The sequence below is a fragment of the Salvia splendens genome, chromosome 8 (assembly GCF_004379255.2).
Source record: "Salvia splendens isolate huo1 chromosome 8, SspV2, whole genome shotgun sequence".
In the NCBI taxonomy this organism is placed as follows: Eukaryota; Viridiplantae; Streptophyta; class Magnoliopsida; order Lamiales; family Lamiaceae; genus Salvia; species Salvia splendens.
This window is the reverse complement of record NC_056039.1, coordinates 29,199,495-29,212,680: the sequence shown is the minus strand read 5'-3', so window position 1 is coordinate 29,212,680 and position 13,186 is coordinate 29,199,495. Positions and strand designations below refer to the sequence as shown.

Sequence of the window (13,186 nt, the reverse complement as noted above, 5' to 3'; positions counted from 1 at the left end):
CAGAAGGAGTTTTTAGTGTTAATGATGTGGCATGAGGAGTTTGTGGCTAGCCTATGGCTGACCTATTACCATTGTGGATGGTCTTATTGTTCATCGATTTTTCTCTCTCTTGTTGTTTGCGTTTTAGACCATCAACAATAAGGTTGCAAAAATGAGGCTCATGGTCCATTCTAATTTGACAAGATCGGTTTTTTGATCCCTTGTTCAAGATAAAATACACTTTGATAAAACTAATGACCACATATTTAAATAGCAATACATAGAAGTGCAATACATATGAGAGGATTAAACCAAAAAAACACACAAACCAATCTAATTTTTTGATTAGGGCCCGCCCAATGGCCTCCAACTTAACTCTGACTCATTTCCCATTCACAAAAATCCAAATTATCATAAAGCAAAAAAATAAAAAACAATAATTAACTAGTGACGATATGAATAGAAATATCATAATCAGCCATCGAACCCGGTCTGGCTCCACACCGCATCTCGGACTCGGCTCATATCGCGCCCCTTGAGCGTTCTCCCCACTCCCTCAAACACCGAGTTCCGGTTGCGTGTGTACTCACGCGCCAGATACTCGTGCGGGGGAACCAGCTCGGCGTCATCCAAGCCGTCATCCGAGTCATGCAAGGACTCCACCGAGTCGACCCGGTATATCTTAGACCAATCGGGCACGTTAACGGGTGCTGACGTGGCCATATTGCGGCCACGTGGCGATCCCTCCTGCAGGTGGAACTGGTGGATGATCCTCTGCGACGCGGCGCTTGTGGGGTCGTCGAAAGCTAATGACAAGCCGCCGGCTTGGTACCGCGGCGAGGCCTTGTAACCGCCGAAGCTCCTATTGCGATGAGCGGAAGCGCGTGCGCCCCAGTCTCCGTCTGCTGAGAAATCATCGCCGTTGACGGTGTCATCCGCGACCGACCAGACGTCTTCTTCTTTCAGCTCGGATGAAGAATTCGCCGCCGTGTGGCCGCCGAAACTTCCTAAAAAGCTTTCGCTGCGGCTGGTGATCAGTTTCCGACCCTTGGCCATGAATTGCCTAGAAAGAAAACAAAGAATTGGATATTCCCGGGGAGCTTTTCGCCGCAATGCTAATAAATCTGTTTTTGTATGAGTAAAATGGAGCTCTGGCTGCCGGCACCGGCGGGTGTAAAACCAAATTTTAGAAAAATAAAAAAAGAAAGAAAGAAAAATGATAATTAAATTGTATAAAAATGAGGATATGTGCGTAAATAAAATTGAGCATGTATATACAGAAGTGAGCTGCGATGGCTGCGGTTGTATATATAACGATTTCATTGCGTGACGAGGGGAGTGGGGCCCACCTGTTCATTTCATTTAAATCTGGGTTTCATTTTGTCTGAATTTCAAGAATGCCACAAATATGGACAAGGGATGCATTGTGTTGAGAAGGGGAAGATGGCTACGAAACTGTAAAATCGAAGAACAAACTTCCATGACGCGCGTGGTACGTACGTGCGTCTTACTAGAAGAAAGCTTGTCTTGTCAGGATTCTTGCTAAATTACCACAAATGATAATTAGCTTAATACTACTAGTACTAATCTTATTATGCTAGTATAAGTTTTGAAAAAAAATAGTAATAAAGTGAAGACAAGGAACTTTAGAATGAATGCAATATTGTAATGTCGAAAAAATGAATACAAACATCGTAAATATATAACTATAAAAGGGACTACCAAAGTCATTTTAAGCATTCTTTTATTAATTCAATGGTCTAAAGTTGTGTATGAGTCTTGGTGAAATTTTTGTAGTACTATTAATTAAACATATATATATTAAAATTAATTTTTACATGGACCAACGCACCCCATCACTCAATTTTGTGTTATTCACAAATGCTACGACTAAAATGAGAACTTTGTGCTCAAAATTGATTGATAAACTTATCGATGAGAAATGAAGCATGCTTCACTTCTTCATCAGAACTCATCATAGATTATTTTACCAATTAAAATATATTTTCATTATCACAATTAGGGCGCGTTTGATTGCCCGGAGATGGCAATACGAGATAGGGTAGTCATATCGGAGTTTGTAAGATATAGCTGATAACCAATAAGATAGCTTATCTAATTTAAGGCGTTTGTTTGCCCTGAGACAATTTATCAGACAGCTTATATTGTTTTTGTTAAGCTCGATCGAAAGTACCGATACCGAGTTCGATTGACAACTTTACCCTCAAAACAATTGCATAATTCCAAATTTGGCCTCCAAGCCCTAATTCATCCCTAACCAAATATAGTCTGCCGCCTAAAATCAAAAATCGAGCGCCTTATTTCACTCCAGGAGCGGGTGGTCGACGAACAAAAACCCCGAAACTTGCATTGCAGACGGGTATGTATCTATTCACACCTTAATGTCGGTATTGAGGCTATTGTGATTTGGTTTGTGTTTGTGGATTGATTTGGTTTGTTTTTGTGCGTTGATTTGGTCGGTGTTTGTGCATTGATTTGGTATGTGTGTGGATGAAATTGGTTTGTGATTGTGGGTTGATTTTCTTATATATTCTACATAAATTGTATATAACTCAGACCCAAGACCGTTTGCGCGTCTTAGCTATGCCGTTTGGGAATCATCTGTTTTACATGGCTACCCTATTGTAATGTAATTGCCTGGGCTGAAAGGGTTTCTAATGAACTGTCAACCACCTGTTCGTTTACAGCTTGATTGATATGGCGTCACAACAAACTGAAGGTAGCGAAGACGATGGAAGTCCGGAAGGTAATAGTCCGTTTGGTTAAGGTCGTTGCTATTCTATTGGTACTAAGAATTATATTGGGTGTTTTCTGAATGTAGGTAGCAAGGATTTGGGCCCAAACAGAAATGCAAAATCTGATAGGTCGAGACGCATTTGGTCGGCTCGTGAGGAAGAAATCCTAATGGCAACTTTAAAGGAGTTGGCAGCAAACGGCTGGAAGTCTGACAATGGATTTCGCAATGGTTACCTTGTTCGGGCGAGGGAGGCGATCAAGAGTGAATTTCCAAATACCGATATACTGCCACACCCGCATATCTACTCAAAAATTACTACTTGGAAGAGGAACTACGGATCACTTAAGACGATGCTTAACTACAGCGGCATCGGCTTCAATTCAGATGGTACATACCGACTTGAATGTGATGACGAGCAATGGGCGCTATTTTGTAAGGTATGTATTATCTTATGGTGACTACAGCGGTATTGGCTTCAAAACGTATCATAAAACAGGACTTCATTTATAACTGGCTCTGATATTAGTTCCATTGACATAAGAGAATGTAATTTTTAATATACGTTGTGTGAGTGTTTGCGTCCAGAGAGGCAGGCATGCCAAGTATATGCGGAACAAATCCTGGCCTCAATACGAAGACTGGAAGGAGGTTTTTGGAAATGACCGGGCTGATGGTGAGAAACGTATAGACGTTGGTGCTGCTGCGAGGACCATTTACGGGAACAAAGGTGATTCTCCGGGCGCGGATGAGACTCAAGCCGCGGATGGGACATCCAGTCACATGACTTTACAAGATCTTTTTCCTGACATGGTCTTCCCGGAAGGTGTCCTGCCTGAGATGATTGATGAGAGCCAGTCCGCCACCGAAGTAGAAGGGCCTAGTTCTGGTGTTGATGTTACTGTGGGTCTAGGAGGAGAGACACGGGGGACAGGAACAACGACAGGGGATGCTTGTGGATCAGGTGCATTGAGAGGAAAACAAGTTGGCAAAAAGGTGCTTAAGAAGCAAAAAGTGGAAGACAAGATGGATGGAGTTATAACTCTCATGGGGCAGATTCACACAGACACAAATGAACGATTGAAAGAGATTTCGACTAGGATTGGGTATGAGTTCGATCTGAGCAACAAGAGGGCGGAGGTCTTTGACCAACTCAAAAGTATACCCGGCTTATCTCTCAAGTTGCAGTTCTATATTTCAAAGAAACTCGTTAAGGAACCCGAACTCCTTGATCTGTTTCGAGGCTTGCCCGAATCTGCTCGTGCAGCCTTTGTGTTTGATCTGTTAGAAGCCGACGAGAAGCTGTAATCTTAACATAGGGACCCCATTTCATTTTGCTAATTACTACCTCATTATGTTTGAATGAGAGAACAATGTAGTGATGTTATTTTGAGTATGGCTAGCAGTTGTGATGAAGCTACTCTTAATCATGCTTCATCAATATATTTGGATACTTTCTTATTACATTTTGCATAATTACTACCTCATTTATGCTTGGGTGTGCTTAATGTTCTCTAAATTACCATGTTGATTGTAATACAGATTATTGCGGTCAGTTTAGTGGTGCTTAATGTTCTCTAAATTACCAAGAAATCGTCAGTTTAGTGGTGCTTAATGCATCGGTCAAACAAGTTGGAATAAATGCATCAAATCTCGGAATCAACAGCTATGTTAAGCCAAGCCATATACTGCCAAAACCCACCGAAAGAAACACAATCAATTGGCCTCTGAAAAGGCTAAATTTTGACAACCTATGATGTGTGGTGTTCACCAACTTAGGCTCTGCAATAAAGAGAGTGTAATAAGGCTCATGGGGTTGCAGTGATATGGCTAATCAATGCCTCAGAGACACAGTTGATGCGGGTGTATTCAGTGGTGTTAAATACACCTTACCAAAGCTAGACCTCACCAAGCTCTCAAGAGTTTTTTTCATTCATGGCCAACGACGGACTCATGGAGTACTTACGAATGCCGTCCTTCATCAAGACGTTTTCCGAAGCTACTAGTTTGAATGAGTTGGTAATGTTTTTGGTCTTTCTCGGTTTTGTGCTTACAACATCGACTTCTTAATGCTTGACCCAAGTGTTTGTTACATGTGTAGCGCATTCCACCAGAATTTGTGGCTCTTCATGGTGCGAACCTACCTTTCGATTGCCGACTAATCACGCTGCTAGGAAGGAGGAGTTTCCCAGTTCGTGTGTTGAATATTGCGAGTGGCTGCCATTTCCACGCTGGTTGGTCGGACTTTCGGATCACCAACGAAATTGTTCACCATGATGTGCTTACTTTTACCATGGTCGACGCGGGGGTATTCCTTGTGAAACGCTATAACCCAAGAACTGGATGTCCTCCTCTCGGTGATCTACAAGGTGCGTGATATAACCGAATAAATTTAGTTAGTATGTGGTCGTTGCCTCTGACTTTCCTATTTTCCCTAATTACACTTACGAAGCCACTGGATATGGAGACTCCGACCATAGTGATGCCCCGGATGTGGATACATCGAACGACTACGTGCCAACGCAATCAGAGGGTGGGGACTCGTCGGACGGTGACGACTACGCTTCGGACGCAGGGGTATTGGATGAGGATGGCTGCCCGACGTTCACCGTTACGTTTGATTCGTCGAACATCAACGGGACACTGGAAATTCCGATGGCTTTTTGGCGCCGCCACATTCGAATGATTTCCCTTCAAGACCCGGTGTACTTCAATGTAAACGGGGACTGCTGGTTCATCATTCTTGACCACAACGAGACCAAGATCTGGGTGAAACGCGGCTGGAGACGTTTCAAGGAACGTAACAATGTAGTGGTTGGTGTGCGGTGCCACTTCAAACTCATTGATCGGAATGAGGTTCAGTTTTATGTGTGGTTTGATCGGCCTTGAGAGTTTCCTTTGTCTGCAGCTTCGGTGAAGCACCTATGTACTATGTTAGTATGTATGATGTTAGTGTGTTATGAATGAACTAGCGTGTACTGTGGTGAGAATTGTTCACCAAATTTTCCTAATCGGCTTGCTATTTTGAATCCCGGATGCCGTTTGATTCCTAAATTCAGTTAGCTCCATTTGACATCGTATATTATTTGGGCTGGTATGAACCTCAATAAACATAACATCTACTGCCAAAATAATACGGACCCTCCGATTAAACACAGGAATAAAAAAAATTGAAGGCTCTGCATTCTGGAATAAAAATGTATTACAGCTTGAATGAAAATAAGTCATGAATTAAAAAAAAATTCCAAGAAAGTAACTTCAATTCGCACAATCGAACTCAACACTGGAAAGAATAAGGTCCATTTGCATAAAAATAGCACAGATCTTAGCATAGACAATCAAACTTGTCCATTATTTCTATCTCCCCACATTTCCCTTGCAAGATCATCCCTTTTTTGGGTCCATAATGCAGATGGTTCCACGCTACTGATATTATCACCACACAACAAAGGATCGTTGACAGGCTCATCATCAATATCAGCCTCATTAACCACCTCAGCCTCGACGGGATCAACTACCATTTCACCTCGTATGTAATTGTGTAGAAGAAAGCATGCAATGATGAGTCCAGTTTGAACATCTATGGGATAAAAGCTTGCTGACCTTAGGATTCCCCAACGCATCTTCAGCACCGCGAATGATCTTTCGATGACATTCCTCGCCTTGGAGTGTCTAAGGTTGAAAAGCTCTTCCGGTGTTTGGGGGGCTTGCCTTCCGACCCCCCATTCCTTGAGATTGTAATAGCCGGGACTTAAATTCTCGAGAATTTTGAAATTTAATGCTAGAATTTCGTTAAAGAATGAAGGAGTATTTTATTTCTTGAATAAGAGTATTAATACAAAATTCAGAAATTTCAAAGCTAACACATTACAAATGCTTGAAATTAAAATACACACCAACTAACATCGAACTTTTCGTACATGTTGGGAAGTAAGTCGAACTATACTACTACATGGTTGAAGCCCTAGCAACTATGTCGTTTTCGTCAATAGGCCGCCTCGGCCCAGATTTCAGAGATGCCCAAATGAGCGAGACATCGAAGGAGCACCCTCTCCGCGGCTAGCCACACAAGGCTGCCCACACCTAGCGAAAAGACCAGAGACACACATTAGGTGGAAATTTTGGGATGCATAATGACCATGTATTAGAAAAAGGAAAAGGGAACCTTACCTTCCGGAAAGGTAAGGCAGAGCTGGGCCGAGAAGGGTAAGATTCAGCCAGCAAATCCCTCACCAACAACTGCACACTGCAAGGCTGCAGTTAACAGCTTGTACCACCTCCATTCAGACCTGCCATGGTCAAAGAATCAGTCATGAGATGCTCCCTCCTGTGTGCACCTGTCATAGACCAACAGGAACAATAAATAAACCAAGTACTAAACCCCATATAGAGACGAATGTTGTTAGATGGGCAGCAGGGGAGTATGAAAAGAAAGCATCAATTTCAGTGGTAGCATCAGAACACAATGAGGAGCCTTAGGCTCAAACATCTCACGGGTACACCCTGAGATTTCATGCAGAGTACAGCCACTACCATTTAACACCAGAATCAGTTATGAAAGAGGCCAAGGGACCAGGGTAAGTGCTCTGCAGAGGTGCAGAGAGAAAGAGCAGCCAGCTGCACAGCCTGTAAATCCTTTTTCCCAGCCAACACTCAGCTTTTTCAGCTTTCAGTTACATACTATCCTATATATAGGATATAACCCCATCCCTGCCTCCCTCACCATCACAAATCAATCTCATTACAGTGAGTCCCAGAGTGAGAGAGACCGAGGCAGAGGGAGGGAGTAAAGGGGAGCAAGGCTGAGACCAAGGGCTGGAACCGAGAGACATAGATCAAGCGCCGTGTTACAACCCAACGGTAAATCTCAGCAGGTAACTCATCCAACAACCAAGATCTAAGCTCATGTTACTCATAAGCATCATGTTTACCCACGAGCATGCTAAGATTTATATCATTTCAGAACCCAACATGATGAAAACCATAGATAAAGAACGGTAACAACACCATATGCTACCAAACTCTCGAGCCACTGCCTAAATTTTGATTATGGATGAGTTAACCATAGATTTGTAGTAGAACTCAACAACCAAATCCAAACTACAACACCATCGGTTGAACATAGCAAATCTATCGCAAGAACTTAAAGAGATTAAGAACTTGGCTTCTGCCGAATAGGACCCATAACAAAAGCTAAGTAACGAATGAAAAAGGGGGCTTAGCTTTAGGGGCTGTCGGAGATGGCGGTGAAGACGGAAAGGCGCCGGCTGAGGGAATCCCGCGGCGAGATTCCAGAAGCAGCAGTGACGCCTGCCCTGCCAAGTCCGAGCCGCTAAATGGCGTGGATGGCGGCGACGCCGTACGCCTCGAACCAGCAGCGAATCAGCGGCGACGGCGGGAGCCTCGCGAGGCACTGCTACTGCCGGAGCCTCACCTCGAAGCACGCCGAACCGCGGCCGAGTTCCAGCTCGATGTCGAAACTCCAGCCGAGGTAAGGCGTTGACGGAGGGGAGCGTGATGGTGACGACAGAACGCCGGTGGTTGACTCCGCGACGGAGATAGAGCGGCGCGAAGAGGAAGAGGTGTCGCTGATTTCGTGTGGTGAGATTGGGGTTTTTGAGTTGATCTGGAATTGGGAATTTGGAGAGAAGGAGATGAGGACCGATGCATATGGGAGAAATAAAACACTTGGGCCTGGAATTAATTAAGTTGGGCCAGATTCAACAGAAATTAAAATGGGCCACTGCCCCTCTTTAATTAGTTTGGACCACAAAGCTTAATTTTGGTTGGAACCATTATCTTAGATTAATTCCAAGAGTTAATGGAATTAATTCCTTAAGCCACGGAAGAAAAGAACTTATAAGCCGTGAGTGAAATAAAAGCCAATAAATAATTAAGCGGACTTTAATAGTCACAAAAAGTATTTTAAAAATACTTAAGAATAATCCGGGAATATATATTATACCCAAACAGATCAGTCGGTTTCGGAACAAATTAAATCGCCGATTTAATTAAAGATTTTAGATCTCTAATATTTAGAAAGAAAGAGATAAAATAAAAGATCACGCTTAGGCATGCATTCATGCAAGATCAATGATTACTTAAAGACTAATTTAAGTATATTATTTTTGAAAAGGGACGTCGTCGCTCGACGAGTAAATCTCAAGTCAGACAGTGCCCGTTTGAAAGAGTTAAGCAAACGAGGTGGGCTTTTCTATCCTACATTATGTGTGGGCTTTCTTTTTCAGAATTTATGTGAAAAGCATGAATATTTTCAGTGAGTTGTCATGCCATGTTTTGTTTTGTGATTGCCTATCTGTTAAATCGAATTCGGGTCCAGTAGGTCAGTAAATCCTACTCGGACTAGTGTACACGTACGGACCGTGAGCTAGCGCCAGGTTGGCCGGTCTAGGGGTCGTGAGCTAGCGCCAGGTTGGCCGGCCCAGTGGTCGTGGAATGTGGCCACATTCCCGATTCACACAGCTGATATGGCATATCATCAGAAGTTTAAAAGACTGCAGTCTATTTCAGAAAGAAATAAAAGATTTTAGTGACCGGGACTTGTTTTCAGAAAAACCCCGCGTTCACTCAGCTTGGCTGACAATTAAAAGAAAACAGTTTTCGGCATAAGCCACTGAGTATATCAAGTACTCAGCCCTGCATATTGTTTTCCTTAATGTGCAGGTTGATCGATCGAGGCAGAGGAGGTGTTGGGATAGAAGGCTAAATAAGTAGAAGGATAGCTGGTGTAGTATGTCTTCATACATATTATACCTGTCTTGGAACTCTTCCGTTGCGCAGACTTAGACTTGTTTTAGTAAAGACAATGTCCCAGAATTTACTCTGATTCAGTATTTTGTTATCTTTATAACTTTCAGACAATGTTTCCTTAAATTAAGTAACTTATATGATGTGTTGAGACAGTTTAGTATTATTTAGTCGCGAAATAGCTGCACTTTCTTTGACTAGGGAGATGTGGTCGTGACAGAGATGGTAGCGGACACCTTTGTACGGTGTCAAGAAACCTTCGGCATTTGGGTATGCTTGATCGCAGAGATAGTAGCATCCTGAAAAATGCAAGACATGTACTTTGTCAAAGTATAAAGGGGTGTAACAAGTTGTTAGTACGATGAATTTATTATAAAACCGTGCATACAATACCTTTGGGTACTTTCAGACCTAAAGGTCGGCTGACTGCATCCCTTAAGATCCTTGAATCGGCTGCCGAGCCTTCCCAACCAGGAAGGAGGTAAGTGAATCTGAGCTGGGGGTCACACACGGCTAGTGTATTGGTGGTGATGTGACCTTTTCGATTACGGTACCGGGGAACGTCGGCAATTGGGACACGCACATTGATGTAAGTCCCATCCAAAGCACCTAAGCAACCCTGCAAGCACATTTCAAACCACATTGATGCTCCGGATATCCAAAAATTCTGTAAGCATCTCAATGTGAACTTACCTTGAACCATTTCCATCTACGATCAATACAACCCTCATCTATTGGGATGGGCTTCACCAAAAAAAGATTGTGAAGCGTGAGAACTCCATGGAGTACAGTGTGGATATATTTGGAGACGGTTTGAGATGATCGCATGAAATTGTGACCTACTATGCGGGATTTTTTGTGATGAGCAAGCACACACAGGAACATAGCCACTTGTTCTTCTACAGTCACTTGTCTCTGGTCTACTAGGCCTACCCGGTCACGGAGAATACGACATAGACGCCCAAAGGTATTCCTATCCATTCTCAAATTATCCACACAAGCTATGTCTGTCACACGCACAAGCCTATCTAGTTGACGCACATGATCCGGGATAGAATCTAGAACCACAGACTGACCTAGCCGATCCCACCGTTTACGCTTGCGGTTTTGCGGGAAAATTAATGTGATCATCAAAGATATGAGAAGCATGTTAATTTGATGGTTCCGTATAATCTCTTCTAGCAAGAACACCACGGTGGTCAGGTTATTCTGTGGACATACAAGCAATTGCAAACAATTGGGATGGAAACAACATCTTGTCCAAATTATAAAACACAGAAGATAGCCTGCAATTACTTACCAAGGTGGAACACGTGCATACTGTCAACGTAATTGGATAACAAACACAACATATTCCACTCGATTCAAAACCTAATACCGATATCATAACCAATTAGGGAAACCTGATTTCATACCTTTCGGGAATCCTCGGCGTTACCCATTCAAAACGCACGCCGATTTCAGACCTACAGATTGTATATGAAACCGATTAGCAAAACGCTGCGACAATTCCTCCAAGCATTAACCGAAATAATGCAATTCACCATGAACCCAACAAACAATTGAGAACGAAATACACCAATTCATCCAAGCACTAACCGGAATAAAGTGCTCACCGCTGCAAAATTGAACGCGAATGAATGGAATTAATTCTGTCCGATTACAAGTTCCTCATCCTTTTTACCCCTGCAAAATTGAACGCCAATGAGGGAAATTGATTTACAAATATAGAAGGGTCTTTTGGGCATTCACATAACTCACCTTGAATTTTTCACAATCGGGAAACATTGCATACGGCCGTATCGGAAGTGAAAACCGCGATAGCCATATACACAAAAACGTGGGTGGTATCTCAATTACAACCGGGTCGGTGGTTGTACACCGGGTATTCGGGTAAGCTTATCAGGGCAATCAAATACTATACACGCCCTAGATAAGAGGGCTTATCTTACCCTCTCCGGGCAATCAAACGAGCCCTTAATGTTTATACATCGTACTATAGCTGATAGAGCAAATATTATCGGCAGAACATATAAAATCCATGTTAGTTTGGTGTCAATGAATCTTTGACTTATTAGACATCTTTTGACTATAGAAGAGCTCAAGTTTTTACTTTGCCCCACAGCCCACGTCGACGTGGGTCCCACAATTCTTGCTTATATGTCCAGAGTAGTCACATCAAGAAGATGTGGGTCCCGAATCGCACAAGTCACCTTCTGCCACGTCAGCTTGGTAGGACGTTGCATAAAAGTTTGAGATGTGACAATAATATACTCCCCCGTCCCATTAAATATACAACATTTACTTTTCGGCACAAGAATTTATGCAGTGTTGTTTTGTGAGTTAATAAAGAGAGTAAAGTAAGAGAAAAGAAAAAGTAGAGAGAGTATTGTTTCCATTTTTAGAAACGTTTCATTTTTAATGGGACAGACCAAAAATGAAAATGTTTCATTTCTAATGGGACAGATGGAGTATTTCTTTTAGGTCCTCCACGACGATTTACATTAAACTCAAACATAATTTTCCAATTATGTCACGTTAAATAATAATTTTACTCTAACCATTTACACAAAACCAAAACTCAAAAGAATATTCCATATCCACATTTTTTTACTTTTTCAATCTTACCTACATATTTATTTAAATTACACATTAACCCAAATAATTTATACTCCAAATTTCATATATATTTAGTTTATTTACTTATATACATATTATATTTAGAGTACAATCTTACAAATTATACAAAATTTATATAAAATAAATTTTAACTAATAAGTTATATCGCCCAAAACCTAAAGGAGATCTCTAATTAATTCATTTATGCATACCTATATTTAGTTTATTTACTTAATTAGATACAATTAAAAATAGGAGTACTAAATTAAACCCCAAAATAACGTGAGACTTGGTCTTCTTCATCTCTCTTTTTTTGTTTTTCTTTCTCTCCGTCGGCAAATTTCTTCCTTCACTGGTTCCGCCAAATTCTCCATAAATATGGTAACTCTCTTTGCTTTATTCAAAAATAGATAAACAAGAAAGGATTAAATTGCAATTTCCAGAAATTGGAAAAGTGAATTTGCGATCGCTACAGTGCTACTCCATCTTTGGGGTAGCACTGTTCAAAAACGCAAAAAAGGACGATTTGGGATGGATTTTGGGGTATGATTGGAGGTGTTTTTCACTGCAAAATTGCGTTTTGGGGTATTGTTGGAGATGCCCTTAGAAGAATGTGACCCTAAAATAATCACTCACCATTTCTTTTGAGGGAATTCGACAGTGTGGTCGTTCGTGGGTATACACTGCAAAATGTTGTTCCAAGTATCGTGGTTTATAGTATATACACCATCCGTCTCATTTTAAGTGAAACATTTCTTTTTTAGCACGAGATTCTATGTAGTGTTGTTTGATGAGTTAGGTGGAGAGACTAAAGTAAAACTGAAGGAAAAAATAGAGAGAGTGTTATTTTTATTTAAAAATTTGTCATTTAGAGTGACATATCTCAAAAAAGACAACGTGTCACTTAGAGGGGATGGAGAGAGTATTAAAAGAATGTTGTATCGATGGAAAATTCACAAACTTTGATTAAATTATATTTATGATCAACTAATCATGCAATTTTCAAAAAATACTAATATCATAATTTTGATATTTTTCTCAATTGTCTCATAATTTCATATTTGG

At 41.5% G+C, this 13,186-nt stretch overlaps 3 protein-coding genes across 3 annotated transcripts; 1 reads left to right on the top strand and 2 right to left on the bottom strand.

Annotated features, from left to right (window-relative positions):
* Nucleotides 1-203: 203 nt before the first annotated feature.
* On the bottom strand, nt 204-1,270 carry LOC121742936. The gene has a single exon (XM_042136084.1). The coding sequence runs from the start codon at nt 1,033-1,035 to the stop codon at nt 454-456; it is 582 nt and encodes a 193-aa protein (XP_041992018.1). The 5' UTR covers nt 1,036-1,270; the 3' UTR covers nt 204-453.
* A 3,432-nt stretch (nt 1,271-4,702) lies between these two features.
* Nucleotides 4,703-5,623, top strand: LOC121746040 (B3 domain-containing protein Os03g0212300-like). Its single transcript, XM_042139975.1, has 3 exons — nt 4,703-4,753; nt 4,836-5,103; nt 5,187-5,623. The coding sequence occupies exons 1-3, from the start codon at nt 4,703-4,705 to the stop codon at nt 5,621-5,623; spliced, it is 756 nt and encodes a 251-aa protein (XP_041995909.1).
* A 449-nt stretch (nt 5,624-6,072) lies between these two features.
* LOC121746039 (putative nuclease HARBI1) lies at nt 6,073-11,300 on the bottom strand. Its single transcript, XM_042139974.1, has 7 exons — nt 11,264-11,300; nt 11,102-11,188; nt 10,918-10,968; nt 10,196-10,711; nt 9,896-10,121; nt 9,725-9,801; nt 6,073-6,468 (listed from the first exon to the last, which is right to left on the bottom strand). The coding sequence occupies exons 3-7, from the start codon at nt 10,942-10,944 to the stop codon at nt 6,073-6,075; spliced, it is 1,242 nt and encodes a 413-aa protein (XP_041995908.1). The 5' UTR covers nt 10,945-10,968; nt 11,102-11,188; nt 11,264-11,300.
* Between the last annotated feature and the right edge of the window lie 1,886 nt (nt 11,301-13,186).

Coding starts and splice junctions, on each gene's coding strand:
- LOC121742936 (XM_042136084.1), bottom strand. CDS start 1,035: ATGGCCAAGGGTCGGAAACTGATCACCAGCCGCAGCGAAAGCTTTTTA.
- LOC121746040 (XM_042139975.1), top strand. CDS start 4,703: ATGCCGTCCTTCATCAAGACGTTTTCCGAAGCTACTAGTTTGAATGAG. Junction 4,754..4,835: donor CTACTAGTTTGAATGAGTTG/GTAATGTTTTTG, acceptor TTACATGTGTAG/CGCATTCCACCAGAATTTGT. Junction 5,104..5,186: donor TCCTCTCGGTGATCTACAAG/GTGCGTGATATA, acceptor ACACTTACGAAG/CCACTGGATATGGAGACTCC.
- LOC121746039 (XM_042139974.1), bottom strand. CDS start 10,944: ATGGGTAACGCCGAGGATTCCCGAAAG. Junction 10,122..10,195: donor GTAGATGGAAATGGTTCAAG/GTAAGTTCACAT, acceptor ATGTGCTTGCAG/GGTTGCTTAGGTGCTTTGGA. Junction 6,469..9,724: donor ACAAAGGTGTCCGCTACCAT/CTCTGTCACGAC, acceptor GGCTATTACAAT/CTCAAGGAATGGGGGGTCGG.